At 35.7% G+C, this 20810-nt stretch overlaps 1 protein-coding gene across 4 annotated transcripts in view; it reads left to right on the forward strand.

Annotated features, from left to right (window-relative positions):
- shtd (anaphase promoting complex subunit 1) overlaps nt 1-20810 on the forward strand; it is an 844012-nt gene that overhangs the window by 466033 nt on the left and 357169 nt on the right. For 3 of the 4 annotated variants that reach the window (XM_090401046.1, XM_090401047.1, XM_090401048.1), the window contains one exon: nt 9049-9195. The exons of the other annotated variant lie outside the window; for it this stretch is intronic. In XM_090401046.1, coding sequence (XP_090257172.1) covers nt 9049-9195 — 147 coding nt within the window. The remainder of the gene's footprint in view (nt 1-9048; nt 9196-20810) is intronic. 4 annotated transcript variants of the gene reach the window in all.

Raw genomic sequence — 20810 nt, forward strand, 5'->3', positions numbered from 1 at the left:
TCTTTCATCAATGGTCACTTCTAATTTCAAATTCTCTGTAGACTTTTCTATTCTGAACTAGCATGAAGATATTACTTTCAACACTGACTTAGTCAATGACAGTTTTCTTATTTCTTGTGTTTTCTCTCTCCACATGAACTAGTGCACACCTTTATGTTGGAACAAAAGTGGTCATAAGTGACCGTAAGCAAGAAGGAAGGCAGACCTCTCGAACAACAGGCATGGGATATGGCCCATATCATAGAAGAGCAGAGAAGGGATCCCACTTGGGGAAAATTACATGATTTGGTAAAGAAGGGGGGGAAGAGGACACAGGATGAGAAATCCTTCTTTCACACCTTACACCTTGATCCGGATGGGCTCTTACTGTCCAAGCAAGATCTTGTATGATGGTGGAAGGATAAAATTGTAGCACCTGAGAAAATGGTCCCCTGGACCCTCTATGCTTTTCACGATGCTAGTCTTGCAGGCCATCAAAGAATACATGCGACCTTGAGCAGGGGACATAGTCGTTACATTTGGAAGGGCATGAGGAGGGACATTGAGGCATATGTGCTGTCCTGTCACATGTGCCAAAAGAAATCTGGTGTGCATGGAAAGCCCCCCTTCAGTCAACCCCAACACCTAGCCGCCCATTTCAAGCAGTGACCATGGATATTGTGGGGCCCCTCCCAGTCACAAAGAATGGAAACAAATACATTTTGGTGATTGTGGATATGTATTCACGATATACAGAAGCTGTAGCAATAAAAGATCAAACAGCCCAAACTGTGGCTTGTGAGTTTTTTAAGATTATAATCTCTAGATATGGCACCCCACAAACTCTCCTTACCGATCAAGGCTCTAATTTCAAGGCAGAAGTAATGCTACAACTATGTAAATTGTTGAGGGTGAGGAAGCTGTTCACCACACCTTACTACCCTCAAGGAAATGTTATGTGTGAACGGCTGAATAGGACTTTAAAGCTTGCCCTTTCCAAGCTAGCCGATGAACATGTCTCAAGCTGGGATGCTCTCCTAGAGCATGCTTTGTTCGCATGTCGAACCGCTCTTCATACAGCCATAAAAGAGGCCCCGGCTGTAATACTATAGAGCTTTGAGCCATCCTTTCCCAGCGATTTCAGGAACATCCTTGTAAACTCTGGGTTTCCTGACATCGATATATACTTGAAGGACCTTGTGAACAACAAGAAGATTGCATATGATGTGGTGGCCAGGGCGAGTGAGTCATACTCTCAGCAAGCCAGAGATTATCCAAACAAAGTAAGAACATATAAGGATCTGAACCCAGGCAACCTTGTCCTTATGGAGCGAGGCTCTGTGGGAAGGAAAGGGGGAAATTTGGTAAGAGTGCCTTGGGGGCCATTTGTAGTTCAGAAGAAACTATCTCCAGTGACTTTCAGGATCAAGGAGGTTTCAAATAAGGCAAGAACCTGGGTAGTTCACTCCGACAGACTGAAACTCTATAAGACAAGGTCGGAAAGATTAGTCTGTCAGGTTGACTCTATGGAAAGTGTGTGGGAGAAGATGGGAAGCTCTTCTCAGAAGAATTGGAAGCCAGATCAGAGACTCAGAAAGGGAAGGAAGGAAGAGGAAAGGATCAGAGAGGATGGGGGAAAGTCTAGTCAAAGATGAAACCTCTACATATATTATAGACTGAGAAAATGCACTGAAAGGGAAGGTTTGGTAGAACAAACCCCATCCAAGATCACAAGGAGGGGCCATCACAATGAGAATGAGGGGATAGTGTCGACACAATCTAGATACAACCTCAGGCTCCAATGCAACGGTAAGGTAGGTCATGGAACAAGGGTTTACCCTTTGAGTGAAAGAACCTATGACACGGAGAGCCGTAGTGCACAAAACCCAGTCTTGAGTGAGTATATACCTGATGTGCCAAGGAAAATGGAGGATAGTGGCAGAGCTCATACATGGAGGGAATCTGAAGTATCAACTCTCAATAATGACAGGGGAATAAGCAAGGCCAGATGTCTCCAATTCACCCTTTGTTGACCATTACTTATTTCTTGCTAGAATAAAAATGAATAACATTGAAAAGAACAGTATGTAAGAAATAATAAATTTAGTTTAATCCTTTATCCAAGTGTAAGCAAACAAACTTTGCGCCTGAAAATATCTTCAGGACTGAGGTAAGGTAGTGCAACGCCGAGCAAAGGTGGACCAAGCTCTCATCACTCCTTGTCTCAGTATCTCCCAAGATACTGAGACGAGGAGCGATGAGAGCTTGGTCCACCTTTGCTCGGCGTTGCCTGGTATTGCACTACCTTACCTCACTCCTGAAGATATTTTCAGGCGTAAACTTTGTTTGCTTACACTTGGATAAAGGATTAAACTAAATTTATTACAGTCTAACTAAGTGAAAAATAAATTTCCAAACTTCCAGTATGTGAGAAAGTTTTAAAAAGAATTAAAATTGAGCAGCTTTTACAGGTACTATACAATCATTATTGAAAGAAAAAAAAAATGAATCACTTTGAAAACAAGAACCAAAACTTGAAGTCTCCGTGGCAAACTCTGAAGAAAACATTGATTCAGCTAGGGATGTATATGGTGAAATTGTCTGCAAGGATAGAAAAATAAGAACACCATGGTGGACACAGTAAGATAAAGAAACAGCCCAGGAGAAGGAAAAAGCATACCAAGTGTTCCTGCCAAATAAGTAGGCAGATGTCCTAAAATAATACAGAAAAGAATGTTAGCAAGGTTAGCAAAACAAGTTTTTGCTGCTAGGTTAGCAGGAAAGAGAAAGACCAAGATCTGGGTGGACTGATTCAGTTAGAAGTGCCTAAGAATAAAGTTGTAGATTCAACAATATTGGAGTGCAGACAAGTAATAGACTAATTTGGAGGAAAATTGTTAATAGGTGATTAATAATAATCTAAACTTTATGTAGTGCTGTCATTGTAGCCTGAACACTTCTTGAGGGTCCATATCAGGAAATTGATAATTTTTTTAAAAACAAGAATACTATTTTTAGCCATTCCCATTTTCTCGTGGTAGTTTATATAAATTCCACCAAATTCCATCAGAGCTCTGGAAAGAAGGAAAGCAAACAACTTTAAAATTCCTTACCACAAATTTCAACAAAATCATTAAGTCAGGAGAAATACCAAATGAAGATTGGAGAACTGGAATTATCATACCAATTTACAACAAAGGTGATAAGAAAAATTTAAAAAATTACAGACCAATCACATTATTCAGCCATGCTTACAAAATATTTACAACTATTACAGAACAGAATGAAGAGCACATATGAAATCATTCTTAGTGAAGAATTGGCAGGCTTCAGAAAGAATCACTCCACATTGGATCAGATTTTCATAATACAAGTCTTTTAGCAGAATTATACTGGGAACATAACAAAAATATCTATTACTGTTTTATAGATTTTAAACAGGCATTCGACTCAATAAATAGAGTAACTTTATTAACAATGTTAAAACAGAAACAAATCAATGAAGATACCTTCATTTTATAAATTATGGATTTTACAACTGTGTTATAAATAACTTTATTATCGCGACGTTTTGATCTTCATATCAAGATCATCATCTGGAGCATACACAATAATCCTGGAAAAGATTACTACCAACACAGCAAACCACATCCTCCAAACGAAGAAAGAAAACCTAATTTCGAAATTCCAAAGACTAAAAGTTCGACAGAACGTGCCTCCAAATTCAAATTTCTCCACAGTGAACAATAACAACCAACCAGAAGCAAGAAACAACAGGAGTCACCAATCGCCTACAGGTCACAGTAACATAGTTAACCTATCAAACCACACTTTTGTTGAACTCTGAATGGTCTTGTTATTACTTCATATCAGCAAATCATTCAGATTTCAACAAGCACAACTCAGCAAACTGAATATTTAATAGTAGATAGTACTTGCATTTAGTCAAAATCAAATAATATTGTGTCAAAGGTATGAAATTATAAGATAATGAAATATAACACTAAGAATGTATCAGTTTATAAAATTGTAAAGAAGTATAACAGATTGGAATTATATTGTGATATTTAGATTTTTTTTAATGAATTATAAATGAAAATTTAGTATGATACAGTGCAGCTGAAATTAACTTGAATATTCCACTGAACAAAGTGTAAGAGTGGGTCCAAAGGTTTGGTACATGTTAGTGTAAGCACCTGAGGCTGCGTAATACTAGGAACAGGTGTGCGTAATGACAGTTCCGTGATTCCTACCACAGAAAAAGTGCTGACATCATCGGAGATCGAGACTAGCATAGCGCCGCACAGGGGTTTCAGGAGGAGATGGGGGCGTTATGTGATGAATAATATACGTGGTTGCAGGAGGAGCCAGGCTTTTTGTTTTCCGGGATTTGAGGTCATGAGAAAGTCCAATCGAGGTAGCGGTTTCCAGGCAGAACAGCAGGCGAGGATGCGTGGCAATGGCAAGTTTGAATCGGGCAGTCCATGAAACTACGGACGGATTTCCAGCCCGACACAGCTAATGCTTTTATTACAAGTGGGTGCTATGTCGTAGATGTTCCCGTAAAGTCCTCAGATGACAAAGGTAGCCATTGAGCGGATAGAGGATAGCCGCTTAGCAGGAATTTAACGTCGTGAGTGATCCAAACAAGGAATCGAACCTCGGGTACTTCCACAACACTATTGACCAGCAGACCCATTCCGTAATCGAGTGAAGGTAATGTAAACGTTTGTTATTTATGTTTTGGGAGCCTGTTTGTATGAAGAGATTTAGAAGCAAGAAGTATGAAATGTCAGAAAAATATTAACTAGTGAACTCTTAAGTGATTGCTCCAGTAGGCTATAACCAGATATCGAGATTGTTTAAACGAGTTTAACAGAATTGTAGAGAGAGGAATTATGAGCCATAAATTAATAATAATTTAACTTAATGTCCCCAGATTTATAGAGGGAGTTGTTAGATGAGTGAATTGTGTTTAATGAAGATTAAGTTTAGCAATTTACTAGATATAAAATTTTGCATGCATTAGGAAAGAATCAAGTTTCGTAACTTAGTTTTTATGTATGATTGTAATCTTAGCAAGAGTGAACTTATATAATTGTATAGTGTATTTAAAGTTGTAAAATAAACATGTATTTCTACTCCAAACTGAGTTTTGCCTGACTAAGAGTGTCAACTCACCACTCTAAAATTACGAACTTGTCGCGGGAGGGTAAAGTTAAGTTGAGAGGTTTTGCCACGACTGTCTGAAGGAGTTAGCAGGTGTTTATATATTTGGGTTATTGGAATTGTCTCCCTGAATAGTGCATTTTATAATTATAGGACATAGACTGGCGCAGTCATTAAAAAAATATAAATGTGTTTATGCCTAAAAAGGAGATAGGACCAAAAATACAGGCCAGTACTTAGAGCAACTGCATAGTAAATTTGATAGATACGATTTAAGTGAATTTGCATAATTAACGACACAACAATTTCGAAATTCCAAAGACTAAAAGATCGACAGAACCAGCCGCCATATTCAAATTTTTCCACAGTGAACAATAACAACTAACCAGAAGCAAGAAACAACAGGAGTCACCAATCGCCTACAGGTAACAGTAGCATAGTTAACCTATCAAACCATGCTTTAAACAAACAAAATCTCGATACTTAACAAAGGTTTAAATTTCGCCATAGCACCTAAATCAATAAATAAACTTGAATTTATCTGTAATATTGAAAGAGGCCTAAGATTCATCCCAAATAACATAACAGAAAAATATGTTTAGAAACCGCCTAAATCATAACAAAACAATAACAAGCAACCTAACTATACATGAAATAACAGCGATAAAATCACTGAAGTCAAATCCGAACATCTTAATCACCAAAGCAGATAAGGGAAGTGCCACCGTTATTTTAAACCGAACCACTTGTGGAAAAAATGAATCTGCTAGGCTCTGACAATAACACTTACCAATTAGTTAACTACAACCCAGCCAATAGAATTAAAAAGAAAACAGAGAATCTACTTAAGTCAATTACCACATGGCCCAAAGATATGTTTAAAAAACTAATTCCGCACTACGCTCGTTCCCCGAGAATTTAGGATCTACCGAAAATTCACAAAGAAAACACACCGCTAAGGCCTATTGTTGAAGGGATAGATAGCCCGACTTATCACTTAGCCAAAAAATTAGTGGCAGCACTCATGGAGTTGGTAGGTCATTCCTCCTCCTACATCAAAAACACACAACACTTCATAAACATCATCAAAGATATTACATTAGAAAAAGATGATTTAATAGTCAGTTTTGACTTCTCTGCCCTCTTTACGAATGTCCCAATCAATGACACGGTCCTTCTTTTACAGAACAAATTCCCTCCAGATATCATGGCACTCTTTGCGCATGTATTACGTTCTGGTTATTTTGTATGGCAAAACACTTTCTACCTACAAAAAGCAAAAAGAAGGCACAGCCATGGGCTCGCCATCCCCCCCCCCCCATTGCTAACTTTTATATGGAACATTTTGAGCAACATACTCTAGAATTCCTCTCCTTTAAAACCCAAAATCGGCTTAGATACGTTGACGATGTTTTCGTTATCTGGTCTCATGGACACTAGACACATTCCATAGCCACCTAAACAAACAACACAAACTCATACAGTTCACTATTGAGGTTGAAAAACAGAACACACTTCCGTTTCTAGATATACTTGCCACACGTCTTCCTACGGGCAATCTTTCCTTCACTGTTTACCAGAAACCGACACATACTGACCAATATATACATATAAATTCCTACCATCACCCAACACAAAAACTAGGTATCATCAATACTCTAAAAAACAGGGCTATGAAGATTTGCTCCAGTGAACAGGCACTGAAAGACGAATTTAAAGTGATCAGCAGTACTTTCCAAAAAAATGGGTACAGCCAAAACACTATTAACAAAATTCTCTACAAGACCTCAATAAAAAACAAAGACAAACCAGATTACAATAAAACTATAACCATTTCCTACATTAAAGGGACATCAGACAAAATAAACTGAGTACTACAAAAATATAACCTCAAAGCCACCTTTAAACCTACTGCAAAATTAAAAAGCTTACTCAACTCATCCAAATACCCACTCCCTCTGCTGGCCCACCCTGGAGTATACCGTATCTACTGCACCTGTAACATACCATATATAGGAGAAACAGGACGCACAATTCACATCAGACAAAAATAACATAAATGACACATGAAATATAATAATTATGATGAAGCTGGCCTTTCTCATCATGCCCTGAGCACCCTACATAGAATTGACTGGAAAAGCACTAGTTGTCTACATCACACCAAAACATGGTATGAACGCAAATTTAAGGAAGCCTGTGAGATCGTAATCAACCACCCTGATCTGAACAGTAATGATGGTCTTAAAATCCCATACATATGGAAGGCATATATTCGTCCCACGAATCCTTCCTCTCTAAGAACAACTATAAACGGGACTTAGAAAATTCAGGATCCTAAATCAAAAATAACAATTGTAATACTAAAAATAGGACATCACTGTTAAGGAAGAAATCTGTTAGAAGGAATGTTAATTCATGTTGTAATTTATAAATAAATTTTTTAAATCAAAAATAACATTTGTAATACTAAATATAGGACATCACTGTTACTGAAAGAAAACTATCTGTAAGAAAGAATGTTTATTTAAATTCTAGCTTGATATAATATTTTTAAATATTTTTTTTTATTTTTTTTCACTAGACGTCATGCCAGTAGAATAACGTGATCAAATTTTTGTTTCTCTAGCTTACAGTTCGTAATGTAACGCAGCTTGTATAGTATAATTGTGTATGCTCCAGATGATGATCTTAATATGAGATCAAAACATCAAATTTATGATATGGTTGTAAAATCCCTAATTTATAAAATGAATGCTGATCACCGTGTAACACTAAAAGAAAGGACAATGAAGATACCCTTGACTTCTTAGAAAAATATTATAGTCTCACAGAAGCAATAATTAAATTTAATAGTATAACAACAGATAAAATAAATGTCAGTAAAGGAGTAGTCCAAGGATGTCCCTTTTCCCCATACCTTTTTAACATCTACCTAGAGGACATGGTTAACCAAGCCTGGGAACGAGATAAAGGGATCAACCTGAATGGTTATAACCTTAATAACATAAAATATGCAGATGACATTGTAATGATAGCAGACATAAAAGAAAAAAATGGGGAACCGAATAACCAAACTAACAATATGGCTAAAGAATACAGCATGACCATAAATATGGACAAAACAAAAATCTTGGTAATTGGAAAAAATGAAGAAAAAGTAAACTTCTCCTTGATGGATCAACAATTGAACAAATAAAACAATTCAACTATTTAGGAACAGTAATAACAGAACACTTAGATGCTATGACCACTATTAAACATAGAATATAAATTGCATGGTTATCATTTAATAATCTAGGTAAAATCTGGAAAAATAATAAAATCTCCAAACCTCTAAAAATAAAATTATATAATGCAATTAATACCCACTGTGCTATATGCTTCAGAAACTTGGACACTCAAGAAGACAGAGATACGAAAACTGGAGGCTTTCCAGATGAAATGTCTCAGAAAAATAAATAAAAGAAAACAGACAGAAAAGAAAACAAATGAAACTGTAAGACAAGATCTAAACCAGATTCATTAATAGAAAAGATCAAAAGAAGACAACTTCAATTGTATGGACATGTCGAGAGCATGCCACCAAAAAGGCCAACCTTGCTCTGCATCCAAGATTAAGGGGAAAAAAAGGAAGGCCACGAACTAAATAGATAACATCAATAAAGGTCAACTCTGGATTACAAACCTATAGACAGTTCATCAGCCACACAAGAAACCGAGATTCCTGGCAGTTGTTGTCTGTCCAGTTCATTTGTTATATAATATTGACAGTTTAAATGTAGTATAAGTTTTTCATTAAAGATATTTCTTTCATGGGTAGATTCTACTTGGATTGTGCACAGTAAACCTCGTAGCAGCATTAGCATAAGTTTTTCATTAGAGATATTTCTTTCATAGGTAGATTCTACTTGGATTGTGTACAATAAACCTCGTAGCAGCAGTAATGACACTCCTACTGAACATGCTGGTTTCCTTATGGCACTTGGACTTAATGGCCTTCTTTCAAAACTCAGTATGATGAGTATTCATGATTATTTATGTAAGGTAGGAAGACTTGCCTACTGCTATTGCATAATAACTAAATATGGGTAACACATTCATGTATCACTGATTTTTTTTTTTTTTTTAGTATTGTAATAAAATTAGCTTAAATACTATTACCATACTATACCATATGTTACATAATGAAAAGTGCTACTATAATGCCTGTTATTTCTGGTTGGCTTAAAGATTATAATCAATTCAATTTCTTGAGAATTTTCATTATTGACATCAAAGAAATAGGAAAAGGAATGGTCAGTGATAGAAGGTAAATACACTTAATTTGCAAAAACAAAATGGAAATCAAGAAACTATAGGTATAAAATATGCATCTCTCTTTCTTTCTCACTCATGATAATATAACTTCGTGCTACTATAAATAATGCACCACTTTCTACTCCTGATAAGAAGAGCATAAAACTTTTACATAAGATATATCTCCCAGAACTCGTGTTGGAAAACAGTAGTAGCTATTCAAGTTTAGATGGCATTCATTGCTTTCTGAAAACATATGACCTGTAGATCCTGGAAGAGTACTTCAAGCAGTGCTACTTGAAGCCAAATCCAACAAAAACTGTGTCTGCAGTATTTCACCTGAACAATTCTGAGGCGAATCGACACCTCAACCTTTCTTTCTGTGGAAAAATGGTACAACACGAGCCTCACCCGAAATACCTTGGAGTGAGCCTGGGCAGAAGCCTAACCTATAAAAGGCACATCACCAATCTATCCAATAAAATTAAAACAAGAAACAATATTATTTCAAGGCTTGCTGCAACAACCTTGGGTTGTGGCACAGAAGTCCTAAGGTCGCCTGCATTAGCCCTTGCATTCTCTGCAGCAGAATATTGTGCCCCTGTCTGGGAAAGAAGTGCACACACTAACATTATAGACACCCAGCTAAACTCTACCATGCGCACAATTAGCAGGACAGTGAGATGCACTCCTGGCTGCCTGTCCTATCTAACATTGCTCCACCAAACATACGGAGAAAGCAAGTCTCGATTAAAGAATTTAATAAAGCAATGAGCAACCCTCTCCTGCCCCTACACCAGACTCATAAATCTACCAGGTATTCGCCTAAAATCTAGAAAGCCTCTCTGGTTCATGGACGAACTCTCTTCAGCTACCCTACCTTCAATACCTGACATGTGGAGAGAATTCTGGTCCAATAATCTCCCAACAAACTGCTTCCTGGTAGAAGATCCATGTGCTCTGCAGCCTGGTTTTGCACTTCCTAGGAATATTTGGTCGTCAATCAACAGGATCAGAACTAACGAGGGCAGATGTGGCTACCTACTACATAAATAGCGGCTGTTAGACCACCCTTATTGTGATTGTTCCTCGTGACTCATATTGTGTATGACTGCCCAAGGCGCCAATTTCACGGTGGTGGGCCTACAGAACATCCACAAGGTGACGGATGAGGCCTTGGATTAACTTTCCAGACTGGACATTGACCTGTAGTTGTAATTGTGCCTCATATGTAATGAACTTTTACATGTTAAGTTTTTCATCATTTGTTTCTGGACATTGTGATTGTACATTTCATGCCAGTTTCACAAAGCCATATGCGTAAATAAATAAAAATAAATGAAAACATATCAAATAACATATTTACACTTCTACTGCAGTGGAAGAATTATACATTTTATTTAAGATAAGTTCATAAGTAATACATTTAACATCTCTCACTATACCAAATGAAAAAAAAAAAAAAAAAAACTCCATAGCATTACACCTATGGTGATTTTCTCAGGACTTTTCAGTAGTTCATTATAGTGAGTGAGTTTGCTTTATTATTATTCCTGATACCTCCAAGGAGTCCGAAGACTCATCGCGGGAGGACACCTTACCTCTACTACGAATCAACGCCATCTACCGCCCACCTCCAACACCACCACAACTAGTAATTTTTGTCTGTAAATTGCGTGTGTTCTGAAGGGCCGATTTGTATGTATGCGGGATGAAAAACCCGAGTTTCCCGGAGAAAAAACCCTGCTACCTCCGTATGAGATCGGCTAACTCACTATCGATTGAAATCGACCAGATAAAGATTCCTCCCGTCGCGACGAGAATCGAACTTAGGCCTATTTCAATCGAAGGGTGCAATGTACCGTCGTTCTTCCAATTGCGCTACGGAGGCGCAAGCGCTTTAGCAGCATTTACTATAGTGAGAGCCAACTCCATTGATCTTAGAGTATTTTGAAGCATCAGTAGTGCATAAGTAATTCAACAAAACAATGGGATATTCATACATAACTGCTTCTAGCTGCGTAATCATTAAATGTTCACTTTCGAGTTTAGGCATGTGTGACATTTTTACTTTAAACTACAACACAGTTATGAACAGAGGGATGAAAAATATTTGATAATGTAAGAAATTACAATTACCTAAACCTTGAAAAAACTGAAATTTCACCGTTATGACTAGAGTTTCTGTTCTGGGAATTCCTGGGATGAAATTCCTGTGAAATTTTCAAATCTTTCTTGTTTTGAGTCTTGGAAAGAAGAGCTCAAGACCTATCATAAATTTACAAATCTGAAACAGAAAAGTGTCAAATTTATTATAATGTTTAATTTTAGTAAAATGAGTATTACATCATATAGATCACAGATGATTAAAAATTTATTACGAAACTTTTAATTACTGCAATAAATGTTTTTCATTGTTTTATACATCAGTTTGTTTCTTTTAATATGTTTGTTTCTTATAATACAGTAATATCACTATGTTACTAATATGACTAGAAATCAAATGCAATGAAACAACCACACTTAATAGACATTCTTATTACACTTAGCTGCTCCAAGTTGATTTGTTCATAGAGCTGTCCCTCTTATCAGGTGGTTCATTAGTTATATGAATTAGTTATACTAAAACAAAAGATTATTAAGAATAACCAAAGAACTTCCTACTGGGATATATAGGGAAGTTATTATTTTTTATTTTTAAATTTTAGTTACATTTGATAGGTAAGATAAAAATTATTTTATAATTTTAATATTTTTCACTTTAACTTCAAAATGAAAATACATAAATCTGAAATTTGGAAATATTTTAAGAAATGTAAAAATGAGAAGGCAACTCAGTATAGTCATTGTTCAAAGCAGATTTCATATAAGGGATCAAACTCTGGTGGACTGATGATAATTAAGAATGTATGCATGAATCACATTTTAAAAGAAAGGCTGAGGAAAATATGGAACTTTTTCAAGTAGCTCAAAAAGAAATAAGGCTAATTGGTAAAATTTTTAACTTTTTAAAATTAATTAGGGGAGATTGTATTTAAATTGGCTACAGAAGACAGAATCTCAATTTAAATAATTACTAATAGCTCTTTTATATGTGTATCAATTTCAAAGCAGAATTATGTATTGCCAAAGAACCTGTCAGATATCTTAAGTTAATTTAGGACTTCAATGAACATGAAAAAACAAGAGCAAATATCAAATATTAAAGAATTAACAGAATCGGATGACCGTTTAGTATTACTTTGGATGAGTGGACTGGTGTTGGAAATAAAATTATTTCAGTATTGATCAAAAAATTCTAATTTAAGAGTAGTTCATATATCCAGAAAATGTTCAACTGATATTCAGAATATTGTGGACGAATGTGGAATACATCTGAAAAAATATATTGTGGCTATAATGACAGATGGGATGATGGTGATGCAGAAATTTGGACATGAAATCTCAGTTGTAAATTTACACTGATATTCATTTAGTTGTTTATGTAGATTTTATAAAAATATTATAAATAATGAAAATATTTTTAAAAAAATGATTTTCATAAGAAATTGTATAATCCCAGGAATTCCTTTGACTTAGAAAAATATGTCTCTTGACCCAGGAACAAATACATAGCTCAGACTCAGGAAACTGTAACTGTAATCACGATGATATTGATTTTGAACCAATAGGTTTTTGAACGTTTTTTTTTTTTCTTTTTTATTAAATACTCCTATTTAAAGATGCTTTGATGTATTATTAAAAATTAATCTACAAGGATTAGTTCAATGCTAGACTGGATTTATCTGGTTCTTTAAGCCAAATGTAGTGTTCATGATCAGAAAATTGCTTCTTAACCGAACATTCAGTTAATATTAAAGTCATCATCATCGAATTCCTGCCATGTACCCTCAAGGGGTGTACAGGATATGATAGTACTACATGAAAAATTTACATCATTACTAACTTCCTATCTACAATTTTCCTCCAAATCAGTCTGTTACATGTCAAGACTCCAGCATTATCTGATCTTATATTTCTATCGTCAAAGGCATTTTGTACCGTATCAATCCACGTATATCTTGGTCTTCCTCTAGGTCGTTTTCCTGCCAATCTGGCAGAGAACACTTGTTTTACTAATCTTTCTTTGCCCATTCTGTTTAAGTGACCATACCACCTGAGATTAACTCTGCTAAAACATTCGTGGATGCTGTCAATGTCAAGTTCTTTCTTAGTATCCTGATTTTTAATATGATATTGCTATTGATGCCATCTGTTCATGCCCCTAATCTTTTGCAGGAGGACTCTCATATTTGCAGTCTCTAGTCTTTGGTCAAGTGTTTTGCTTCTGACCCAGCTCTCAGATCCATAAGTTAAAATTGGTTTGAACAATGTCTTGTATACAGCTAATTTAGTGTTTTGGCTAATCTCTCTATTATTCCATATAAATTTATTCAGTTGACTTCCTACCACACCAGCTTTGTTGATTCTGTTGTCTATTTCCATATTTAATTTACCATCTTCACTAAAAACCTTGCCTAAGTAGCTGAAATGTTTTACTTGTTCCACAGGTTCTCCGTTCACAATGCAGTTGACATTTTCAGTGATTCTGCTTATTTTCATTGTCTTTTGTCTTGTTATTGCCGACCTTCATACCATATCTATTACGACAGTTATTCAATTTAGTCAGGGAATCTTGCAGACTTGTAGCGGATTTATTTAGAAGTATAATATCGTCCGCATAAAGCAGAGAGCTGACATTAACATCTCCAATTTCGATATCAGGTTTAATACCAATTTCCTTCATAATGTGATCGATATGAATAATGAATAACAGAAGGGTTAATGTACATCCTTGTCTCGCACCACATTTAACATTAAACCATCTTCCTGTACTTCCTTCAATTCTAACTGCTGACTTACAACTCAAATAAAGACTTAAGTATTGCTTGATATAATGCCCCATTGACACCATATAACTGTAGCATATTGAATAGCTTCTCTCTTGGCACTTTGTCATATGCCTTTTCCAGATCTACAAAACTTAAATACAGATCTTTGTTATATTCCCATGATTTCTTCACTATTTGTCCTAAAGTGAAAATCTGATCCTGACAGCCTCTATTTGGCCTGAAACCAGCCATTTCTTCACCAAGCTTTTCTTCCACAATTCTTCTCAACCGTTTCTCAAGTATACTTGCATAAATCTTACCAGGAACACTCAGTAGGGAAATATCTCTATAATTCTCACATTCAGTTTTATTTCCCTTTTTATATATGGGTACTATGAGAGCTCTACTCCAATCATCGGGAATTTGTCCCTCTGTCCAAGCCTTCTGAACTATGCAGTGCAGCCACTGTAAGACTTTTATATCTCCATACTTCAGCATTTCTGGTTGAATATCATCTATTCTTGCTGTCTTTCCACATTTTGTGAGGAGACGAGGCTCACTTTCACCTGAATGGAGCTGTATACCGACATGCAATCCAACTAATTCCTTTGCATTCAACCAAAGTTACTATCTAGTTTGGGTTTACAGCTTCGTTTATCACTGACCATTCTTTGATGATATTCACCAGTTGGGGCCTGTAACCTGCTCAGTTACTGCTGAGAGGTATCGCAATTTGATATTTGGCACAACGATTTTGTTGTGCTACAGCAGCAGCACCAGCACTTCAGCATGGATTCAGCTATTTTCATACTGAGTGCCCCCCCCCCCCCCACCCACCCACACACACACTCACACATCTGTCGATCCATACAAGAGGCTCCTTTGAGAACCTTTCATGGAAGCCAGAGTGATCAGCTGTACATTTCTCATTGCATGGCTGCCTTGTTCACCTGATCTTGATCCCTTGTGACTTCTGGCTCTGGGGATTTCTCATAGACAGCATTTATTGGGTCATCCTGATAACTTGCCAGCACCGAAAGACAGCATAATGCAGCATATATGCAACAACAGTTCAGACCAGCTATGTTCAGCCGTTCAACATGCTGTGCCAAGGATGCAGTTTGTGACATACCAGAAAGAGCAGCACGTTGACATTGGTTTAGAATGGAAGTGAATACAAATGTATTATTTATGCTTTTCTTGCCATTTTTCTCCTTGTTACTCACACACAATAATTACTACATATACATTTGATACATCACACAAATGTGGATGCGATATCTGACGGGATGTCAGATATTGCATCCACATGATGCACAATATATTCCTGCAAAATTTTGCATTATTTGCATCACTGGATGGTGCAGTGCAAGACTTTAAACAGGGATTCTACACCTTGTATAATAATGTAAAAAACTCTCATAAGTAAATCATGATTATGTGAGATTTTTCCAATACAAGTCCGTGCACTGTATTGGGTATTCCCTTGAAGGGTTCCATCCATACTCCTGTGTGCAAGATGGAATGAGTCACATATTGAGACTACATAACAATTTGATTGTTGTAAAGTCAATTTGGTTTTATATACCTGTTCATTTCTCTCTCGAAGAGGTTCTTAGCTCTTTGAGTTTGGAATTATTTTTAATAAATTTGGAAATTAAGTAGTTGGGTTTGTGGTATTTAAGAGATACTGACCTGTTTATTGTCATTGCAGTTCAGTGTGATATTCTGTCCAGATGTCTGATTCTAAATTCAGCCATATACTAATGTTTAGAGTATCACAACATGAGTGTACTGCACTTCACTGAAATCTAATCATTCTGCTGGAAACAAATCTCCTTGAATTTCATGTTGGTGGGTCTCTTAGTAGTACTAGGAGTTTTTTTTTCCTTCTCTCTCTTTGACTATGGAAGTCTTGCTTAATTGATGTTTTTACATTTTTTCGTATTGACTGTCAGTTGTGTAATCTTAGTGACATTTGTATCCAGACAATGTTACTTAAGGATGTGCTGCTATGCTATCATGAGAAATGCAATATTCACCATTGCATGTACATTATGGAAATGATCGAATAAACTAATTTCATGTATAAACCTTGTAAAATGAAGTTTCTTATTTCCTGACCACATCAGAAGTAATAAACTTGCTAGCACTGTGTATCACGATTTTATATATAATACTGAAACCAGTCATGGTGGTGAACAACTCTAGGACTAAAGCAGTGGCGGCCCGTACATAAGCACTGTGACACTGTATCACCCCCAAGAAAAAAATAAAAAAATAAAATTTTGTTTGTGTTTATAAATATCAATGCTTACAACATTATATAAATGCAGTACAACATGTTAAAGGTTACAGTTTATATTTCGACATTGATTGAATAGTTAATAATTGGAATTGTTCGATTAACGCTTTAGATTACGAAAAAGTGCACTACAATCTACTGCTGATATTCCTTTGCTCTTGTCATTGCACTTTACGTCATTCCCACACTGCTCAAACGGCAGTGTATCTTTGGTATGCTTACGCGCCTTATTTCTGTGAGATATGAAGCGTTAATTATTGGTGCGTGGTGAACTATTTTTTGTAAATCTTATTTTGTTTTGTTAAAATAACATATAATTATTTATTTATCATAGATACAAGGCTGAATTATGATGAGTGTCACTGTTGAAAATATGAAAAGAATTATATTTTTTCAATTATCGTTACACGAAACAAATGCAGTGCGATCTAATGCCGATATTTGTTTACACTTGTCATTGCATGTTACGTCATTAGATACACTGCCGTTTGGGCAGTCTATCTTATGCCTGCACTTGTTATTTCTGTGAGATATGATATATCTCACAGATATAATTATATATAATATAATTAATAATATAATATAATTATTTATTTATTATAGATACAAGGCTGAATTATGATGAGTGTCACTGTTGAAAATATGAAAAGAATTATTATTTAAATTAAGGGGATATTAAAGCTAATGCAAGTAGTCCTAGTACATAGTACAATCTCGGATAACTCGCAGCAAAGGTGGTAAAGTTCTGATCACTATTCTTAGTATTTTCCGTAATGTAAAAACATAATGTATGAAAAGAATTATATTTTTTTCAATTATCGTTACGCAAAACAGTTGCACTGCGATTTAACGCCGATATTTGTTTGCGCTTGTCATTTCTATTGATACGAAACTTTTATTATTGGTGTTTATTCATGGTGAGGGTGAAATATATTTAATATGTAAATTTATTTATTAACGAATTTGTTGCTGATTAGGAAAAAAAAGTTTTTTTTTGTATATGCAGCACCCCCACTTAAAATTTTCACCGGCCGCCACTGAAGTCTATAAGCCCTACATTGTATTTGTAGTATATATATACAAATAAAAAGAAAATAGTATATTGCTGTCGTGTGGCTTATGCAACCCACTCTACAAAATTCAGGTCAATGAGGATGAGACTTGAGAGATAAGATGAGGAAAAATGGGAAACATTCTAAGATAGAATATTGGTGAATAACTTTGAAGAGAAAGTAATAAATGTATTGAAGTGGCAATGGAAGTAGGTGTCAAAGTGTATTATACAAAATTCTAGTAACAGTCTTGGTCAAACCCAAGTGTACACCATTCACAAAGAAATAATTATGGTAGGATAAAGAGGTACAAATGGGGGGGGGGGGAGGTAAGAAACAGTGAAATTCTATTAAATGCATAGCAGACATCAAACTTGCCTACAATAAATGCATGTGAGAGAAAAAATGACCATGAATACAACAACAACAACATCTATAATGGATGAAAACCAAAATTTATTAACTAGGATGAAGGTATTAATAAATGGTGTTACATGATATTTTTATAAGTTCTCAACAGACGTAAACCTACACAGAAAAAGTTAATGCTGAAGAAACACATGAATTGTATAACCTATAGCAGTGAAAGAAGTGTGTTGCATTTTTGGTTAAATGAAAAACAAAAGTTATCTCTTTCTCTAAGGAAGAAGATGTGCAAGTATAGACTTAAAAGGTAATGCTTATATTTTGCTAGTACTTGACTAGCACCACCAGAGTAGGACTAACATAGACACAGACTGTTTGAAAGTACTAAAAAATTTATTGTACTCGGAGTGTACAATTAATGCTTTTTTTTTTTTTAAGGCCCATAATCTTTGCTTAAAATTCCAGACTTGGTCATCCATCCTATGTATCCCTGAACTAATTTTGCATGTTTCTGTTTTTAATTTAACAGTTTCTGTAAGACTGTATGGATTCCCCAGTGAAGCTAATTACTAGCAAGTAAAGCACAGTAAGAAAACATTACTCTCTTTATTTTAATTATCCTCTTCTGTTATTTTCTTTTACAGAACCAAATCATGCATTATGACTTTGTGGAGGATGAATAAGCTTCTGCAGGTATCAAAACAAAAGGAAGTTATGTGGAATATAAGGCATGCAAGTATCATAGACTTAAAAATCAGCTTGCAGCAGCACAATAGATGAAAGAATTTGAAGAAAGAGATATTATTAGTGCATGGGAGATACTTAAAAAAATGTTGATGGCATTGACAGATTGTATATGCAGGTGAAGAAGATAAAGCAATTTGGGGTCAAATAGATGACAAAAGGAATAAAAGGGGAATTGCAGAAGAAAACAGCGATTATGGAAGGCATATAAAGAAAGAGGTGGGGAACAGAAGGGATATAAGTCTCAGGCTAGGAAAACTGTAAGAGAAAAATTAGAATATAAGAGGAGATTGAACTGCAATTCAAGGAGAATCCAAAGGAGTTTTTTATTTTATTTATTTATTTTTTTTTTATGTGGTAAATAGGATAAAAAATGATAGTAGATGGATTATCTTGCTGGACGGGTAACTAAAGCAGATGACATAATTGAGCTTTTTAATGATCACTTTATTAAAATGTTCGTTACTGGTACAACAGGCTTTATTCCTAGAAGATAATGCATGGTGAGATGTTAGACGCGAATACTGAGTACACTAAATGTAAGGCATTTGAAAGAGTGTCACATGACAAGTTGATTTTTAAGTTGCATCATGTGGGTTTGGATATCGGGTTAGTGGATTGTTATCTCTCTGGTAGATATCAGAGGGTTGTATATGGGAAGCAGTATCAGTGAGTTAAGTACTGGGACCATTGCTCTTCAATCTTTATGCCAGTGATATTGTCACAGGACTACAGGGATATGTTCACTAGTTTGCAGATTATGTGAAGCTTGGGAAGGTTATTAGTAATAGTGTGGATGTTTTGGCTCTTCAAGAAGATCAGAATAAGCTGGAAGGGTGGGCACATAAATTGGCATATCGGTTTAATGCAATTAAATTTAAAGTTTTAAATTTTGGGATCCACAGATGGGATGCTCTAAGAAGTGGAGGAAACAAGGGATTTTGGGGTGATTGCAGATTGAGATTTGAAGTTCTGTGGACATATTGCAAAGGTCGTGAAGACATCTCAGAGAACTGGGACAATGTTGAGGGGAATATTGACCACGAGAGAGAAAAGTGTGCTGGTTCTTTTGTATATAAAGCTTTGATCATAAATTAAAGATACCTAAAAATTATTTACTTGCCAGACCCAGGGGTGATACTAAGTTCTTGGTATCTTTAATTTATAGTATAACCAAGTGAAAAAACTTCCAACAACTTTCTCTAATCCAGAGTAATTTAATATCACCTCTGGGCCTGGCTTCCACTGAAAAGACCTCAATAAAGGTCGAAACCAGGTGTCTAGTGACCTTTCCCATAATGCATAGCATTATACATACCCATAAGGATATGTGCTTTGCATCATGAGAAAATAAGGCAAGTGATGTGAAGTCATTAGCTTCTATATACAAGTTGCTAGTCCTGAAAATACTTCAGGTGCAAACTTTGTTTGCTTACACTTGGATAAAGGATTAAACCAAGTATATAATTTTTTGGCATCTTTAATTTATAGTATAACCAAGTGAACAAACTTTCAAAAGCTTTGATCAGCCCACATCTGGATTTCTGTGCTCAGTTCTGGTCACTGGGATTTGAAGTGGAAGAACTAACCTTGGAGAGGGTACAGAGACGGATAACAAAACTGATATCAGGGCTGCACAATGTTGATTATGAGGATAGACTGAAGTCATACAAACTGCAGATTTTGGTGGATAGATGGCAGTGGTGGGGGGATATGATCAAGATATTTAAGCTGTTGAAGGATTATTATTATTAACACCGAGGAGATTCTTCATATGGTAGAATGAGGGGAAAGGAGCACGGACAAGTAGCCATCTCTGGAAATTGCAAAATGAGGTGGTTAGTAAAAGGGTAAAAAGTAAATTTTTTGCATTGGGAGTGGTAGGAGCTTGGAATGCATTGCATCACAGGGCAGACTGGATGATTTTAAGTTGTGGTGTGATAAACTTTGTCGACCTTCTACAATAAATCTTGTGACTTCATGGAGGTCAGGAAAATAATAACGCTTAGACAGTCAGGTCTTAAA

This window comes from Typopeltis vanoorti, chromosome 11 (assembly GCF_054136105.1).
Source record: "Typopeltis vanoorti isolate ZY-2024b chromosome 11, IOZ_Tvanoo_1.0, whole genome shotgun sequence".
Taxonomy (NCBI): Eukaryota; Metazoa; Arthropoda; class Arachnida; order Uropygi; family Thelyphonidae; genus Typopeltis; species Typopeltis vanoorti.